General features: G+C 49.0%; 1 protein-coding gene across 1 annotated transcript in view; it reads right to left on the reverse strand.

Annotated features, from left to right (window-relative positions):
• Positions 1-5786, reverse strand: part of LOC138265212 (IgGFc-binding protein-like) — a 224947-nt gene extending 219161 nt beyond the window's left edge. Inside the window, exon 1 of the mRNA XM_069212764.1 lies at positions 5664-5786. Within this exon, the coding sequence (XP_069068865.1) occupies positions 5664-5722 (59 nt within the window). The 5' untranslated portion in view covers positions 5723-5786. The remainder of the gene's footprint in view (positions 1-5663) is intronic.
• Positions 5787-6000: the final 214 nt, after the last annotated feature.

The raw sequence follows: 6000 nt of genomic DNA on the forward strand, positions 1-6000 counted from the left end.
TTTTCATCACTTTTGCTTCATGAGATGCAATGTACCATTTTTGAGATTTTTTCTAAAAACCGTGAAGGTGGCCCAGCCTAGTGTCCATTCACAGCTAGGGAGCTGCTTCCTGGCTCATTGTGTTTTTTTATCAAAATCCATTTGTAGCTCCCACACCAAGGAATTCTGAAGCCAGGTTGGAAACATCTGATTCAGTTTCTGTTTAGATAAAATAGCTGCCCTGGCTCCAGATGAAGTCAAGAATCTGGTGGAAAGTTAACTTTTCTAAAGATAGGATCTTGAATCATTCATGCCTCGTGTGAGGCTTTTCTTTAGACATCTGCTCTGATTCTAAACTACTGTTTTTGGTACCCAAGGTCAGGGTTTACTGGTGGGTGACTGAGCCTTCTCCACCTCGGGTGGTGGACTCTTGAAAGCTCCACCCTTCATCCGCTGTCCAGTGTCACCTTAAACCTGGCTAGTCATGGAGCAGGGTTGGTGGCTAGATTGTGTAGGAGGCTGGCCTGGTATCTACTGGCTACCAAAGGTACTTACACCTTATACCAGGTCCAGTTAGCCCTTATTAGTGTAATGTAGTCAGTGTCTAGAAGCCAGGCTCTCTAGGGGTAGCTGTAGCTGAGCAGCCAAGGCTGAACTTGGAGACATGCAAAGCTCTTGCATTACCTCTGTAGTCACACAGTACTTACACACAAGAAAGACAATACTCAGTGTTACCAAAAATAAAGGTATTTTATTTTAGTCACACAATGCCAAAAATACTTTGGAGACTATACTCCATTAGGGGGTAAGTAAATTATGCAATATATACACTAGTACCAAAAACAGGTACGTACATAGAAGGAAAACGGTGCAAATAGTGAAAATCACAATTGATTGTAATGGGCCTGGGGGAACAGAAACCATATACTAAAATAGTGGAATGCGAAAATCGGTTTCCCACCTAGGCAAGTGAAGTGTGTAGAGGGGCGCTGGGCGTGTAAGAAAACACCAAAGGCAAGTAATAGACCCCACCCCAGAGCCCAGGAAAACAGGAGTAAAACACAGTAAGTTTCCTCAAACACACTAGAAGTCGTGATAGAAGATAGTTCAACAATCAGAAGAGACTGCAAGACACCAGCAATGGATTCCCGGCCCTGAAGACCTGTGGAAGAAGGGGACCAAGTCCAAGAAGCACTGAAGAGTCCAGGAAGAACAGGAGCCTCTGCTAACCCGGATGAAGGTGCAAAATAAGAACCACAGGTGAGAAGACAAAGTCAGTAATACACCGAAGAAGACAGATGCGGGGTCCTGGTTGATGCAGGGGATCTCCCACACCGGATGGATGAATGCAGGCTGGTTTGCATTACTGGATGCTGCCAACAAGCCTTGGCTCATGCAAAACACGTGGTTAGGGAAAATGGTGCTGCCCGGGACCTGGAGCAACCTGGTGGCCTCTACCCAGGAGAGGAAGACAGAGGGGACTCTCAGCAACTCACAGTGCCCTCAGAAGACCAGGCAGCAGGCACAGGAGTCCCCCAGCATGGGGACAAAGGAAGTGCAAATGGAGACTCATGCAGCACGACACAAACGATTCCCTCGCCACCGTAGAACCACTCAGGAAGCTGTGCATCGCAGGATGGAGTGCTGGGGACGAAAGCTGTGCTGTGCATGAAGAACTTCTTGGAAGGTTGTACACAAGCCTTTGCAACTGCAAGTCACCTGGTGCACAGGGGTCCTGTCTTGCGTGGGGAGGCAAGCTCTTACCTCCACTAAAGTTGGACAGCTGGACATTGGGACTGTCTGAGTCACTTTAGTCCACCTACTGTGTTGCTGGATCCATGCCTGTTGTCTGGAGAAGGGACCTAAGCCACCGGTCGTTGCTGCAGAGAGGTGCCTGCTGAAGAAGGGAAGTGACTCTGTCCCTCTACAGGAGATTCCTTTGGTTCTTCTGGTGCAGGCTGAAGACAGTCAGTCCTCGGAGGATGCACGACCTGGAACTGTTGCAGTTGCTGGAAGGAGCTTAAGTTACAATGTTGCAGAAGTTGTCTTTGCATCTTTGTTGCAGTTTTGTAGAGTTCCTGGAGCAGTCAGCGGTTGATGCGTCGTCGGTAGAAAATGAAGTAAAGTATGCAGAGAATTCCTGCTGGAGTCTTGCAGTCCGAATCTGAAGAAACACCTAGAGGAGAGACCCTAAATAGCCCTGAAAGTGGGGTTGGTCACCTAACCAGGTAAACACCTGATGGCACTGGCAACTCAGGTGCTACCAGAGTGCCCCGCCATCTTGGAAGACAAGATGCGAAACCTAGGGACACTCTGGAGGAGCTCTGGGCACCACCCCTGGGGTAGTGATGGACAGGGGAGTGGTCACTCCCCTTTCATTTGTCCAGTTTCACGCCAGAGCAGGGACTGGGGGTCCCTAAACTGGTGTAGACTGGTTTATGCATGGAGGGCACCATCTGTGCCCTTCAAAGCATTTCCAGAGGCTGGGGGAGGAAACCCCTCCCATGCCTGTAATACCTATTTCCAAAGGGAGAGGGTGTAACACCCCTCTCCTATAGGAAATGCTTTGTTCTGCCCTCCTGGGCGTGAGCTGCTCAAACAATAGGAGGGCAGAAACCTGCCTGTGAGGTGGCAGGAGCTGGGGCTGCCTGGAAAACCTCCGAAGGCTAGTATGGCAGTACTGGGGGTCCACTGTGGAGCCCCCAGAGTGCATGGGACTGTGCAACCAATACTGGAATCAGTATTGTGGTACAATTCCTAGTTGTTAGACACCTTACATGTCCATATTCAGAGTTACCATTGTGAAGCTGTACATAGGTATGTCCAGGGCACACTTAAAATGGTGTTCCCGCACTGACGAAGTCTGGGAAAATGGGCCTGGACAAGGTAGGAGCACCTCCGCTAGTGCAGGGATGCCCTCACACACAGGTACGTTGCACCCAGTCTTCAGGGTCTGAAGGCCTGACATATAGGTGACTTATAAGTGAACTGGTGCAGTGAAAATCGCTGTTAAAAAGTGCATGCACTATTTCACGCAGGCTGCAACGGCAGTCCCGGAGAAGTGTTTGCATGGGCTCCCTATGGGTGGCAAAAGAAATGCTGCAGCCCATAGGGATCCCCTGGAACCTCAATGCCCGGGGTATCTATGTACCATATACTAGGGACTTATACGGGGGTCCAGTATGCCAATATGGAGTGAAATACTGGGTTACCAGTATGTAAGGACAAATCTGGAACCCGAGAGATTGTGAGCACTGGGGTCCTGGTTAGCAGAATGCCAGTGACACAGTCAAGCGTACCGACAAAACAGTAAAACATACTGACATGTAGGCTACAAACTATGAACACGGGGTCCTGACTAGCAGGGTCCCAGCGAGACAAACACTGACAAACAGGCCAAAAAAGGAGGGTTACTGTGCTAGAAAGAGGCTACTTTCTCACAGATAGCCAGGGACTACTAACCCTGAAGGGGAACTTCTATCAATAGCGCCAAGAAGAGAGTGGAGGCAGCGCTATTTACAAGTATATAGATGGATACATAATAGTGGAAGTGCCTTTAACAGGTGGAAAATGGCAGTGGCATGCAGGCTTATGATAGAAGCGACATTCCTTTAGTGTAAGTGGACATGTTCACTAGGAGCCGCCTACCTGTGTCCTACAGCACAAGACTCGTCAAGATGGGACAACACCGCGTGATGCGCTGTGGCGTGGTGGGGGGAAAGCTGAGCGTGTTGGGGATATTTGGTGAACTTGACGCACACGCACGTGGAACTTGCTGAATCGCACTTGAAGGTGTTACACGTGAAACCTAAAGGGGGGGGGGGGGGGGGGGGGGCTCGTCCAGCGCTCAGGTGAGATATAGGTACCGGGCGCCTTTGAGGGGAAACTCCGGGACATCTCAAGGCTTTTGGGGGCCCCTCTTCGGAACAGATTAGAATTTGTGATCCAACTTCGGCTCTTTCAAGCCTCTGTCCAGGTCAGTGACAGCCACTCCTTCACATTCTAAATGTGTTTACATGTAATATTCAGGGGCAGTGACGTGTGTTTTCGATGTTGTAACACAGCAGCAGCTCACCAATACTGCTGCAAACAATCCCTCCGAGACACACTCATTTCTAACATCAGAGCTCTTGTTTTGAGCGAAACGGAACTTTTTATGGACGTTGCATGAAAGATAAACACAACATTGCTCTGCAAAATGTCTGTAATAGATTCACACATCACCCAGATTAAAAATAAGTCACAGGAAAACGGTATTTCAAACAACCTCTTCAAGAAGTATTAAAGGTCGTCAGGGCAAGACTCTGTAGAACAGAGATGCCTCTTTCAGGGGCCCCTAAAAGGCTGGGGCCCGGGGCCAGAGCCCCCTTTGCCCAGGCCTTGAAACCTCTCTGGCTGCAGGCAGTTCCGTGGAAGTCATTTTTAAGGTCAGTTCTGTGCTCCCAGATGTTTGTTAACCTTCAGTACTGTCTCTGACCTGCAGCCAGAACGTAGACACTTGGCACCGGTGCAAATTAAGGCCAAATACCGCACCAGTGTTGCTGCTTGCACCGTGTGAGGAATGGAGCCAACAGATGTCTCTGCGTCGCTTATCACAACTATTGCTTCGCGAGGAAACCATGAAGACAACAGATTGTGAACACCACACATAGTTAACACTGCCTGTGGGTCATTTTATATGTGCACCAGGGAGTATAACAAAGAAATCAGTGTCCACCAGTAAACATTCCACACAAAAGGTGAAAAAGAAATTTTACACTAATTTTGCCTCTTATGCAATGACCAATGAACTCGTTCGGTTTTTCACAAACGACGCCTCAATTCCCCCATTATATCTGACATGTGGGGAAAATGCATGTTCTGTTCTTATCTTGTAAACACAACATTAAATGTGAAATCACGAGAAAAATAACAGTATAAAGGGAGGCAGTTTTTAATCCGCCCAATATAATCCTGTAGTAAAAAAGCCGGGAGTCCAACAACTAATCATAGCTTTATGGACACCACCTCTCCAGATTTATTTTACAGAAGGCTGAACAGATAGTTGTTTGCAGGTGACTTGTGCGTGTTTTAATTGTCACAACCCCCTACAGCAGAACAGTAAATTACGGGTCACTTGCATCCCACAGCTGACCTGCCACAAGGGGCCACTGAAGGCCACTGATGTCGTTTCTATTGCAGGTAATTACTGATGTCTCGACTGACCTGTTACCAAGTGTCACAGCACAGCAGTGACGTCATCTCAAGTTATAGAATGTTTAGGATGTCAGAAGTGATCTATTGTGAAGGGTCACAAAAGTGACAGCGTTTCCTTTCTACAGATGACTTTTGATGTCACAACCAGCTGCAAACTCCAGCTGCAAGCTCGCGGGCACTCCGTTTGCACCTGTGTTGGTTCGTATATAGCAAGAAATTAAATAAACAGTATTTGCTCCAAATCACAGATTGTCACCAGGGCTAGACACCGAACACACTGATTCACTCGGTCTGCTATTTGACACCTGGTCCTTCAGTGTTGACATACAAGCAGTAAACGTGTTATATATGTTTAGAAAATAGTCATGTGCTCTACGTTTCCCCAATAAGCTGCTCTAACAGCGCCCAGAAGCGCAAGACGTATGGTCCCAGGTTCTCGCCGTGCAGAGATTGTGCCTGAGGTCACACGAGGCGTCAGTGGCACTTACCCGTCAGAGACGAAGAGCAGCGCGCACACGAGGGCCCGCAGCAGCCCCGGGGCTCCCATGCTGGAGGAGAGAGCTCCCTGTCACTCAGGACTCATGCTGCAGAGGAACCATCACCTGGGGACAGCGAGAGAGAGTGAGCTGGCCTCACCCCTCCTTTCTAGCTTAGGATCACTGGGTGGAGGCTCCTGCCCCGCCTCCCGCTGCGGGTAATGTGTCATCTATTATCTGCAGGGGCTGTAAAGTGTCAAGCAGCTGCTTCGTAGCACCTTGAGTCATGAAAGGTTGCCCCTGCGGCAGGGAGCGCACTGAAACCCCTGGGGCCCATCTCAGGTCAGAG

This window comes from Pleurodeles waltl, chromosome 11 (genome assembly GCF_031143425.1).
Source record: "Pleurodeles waltl isolate 20211129_DDA chromosome 11, aPleWal1.hap1.20221129, whole genome shotgun sequence".
NCBI lineage: Eukaryota > Metazoa > Chordata > Amphibia > Caudata > Salamandridae > Pleurodeles > Pleurodeles waltl.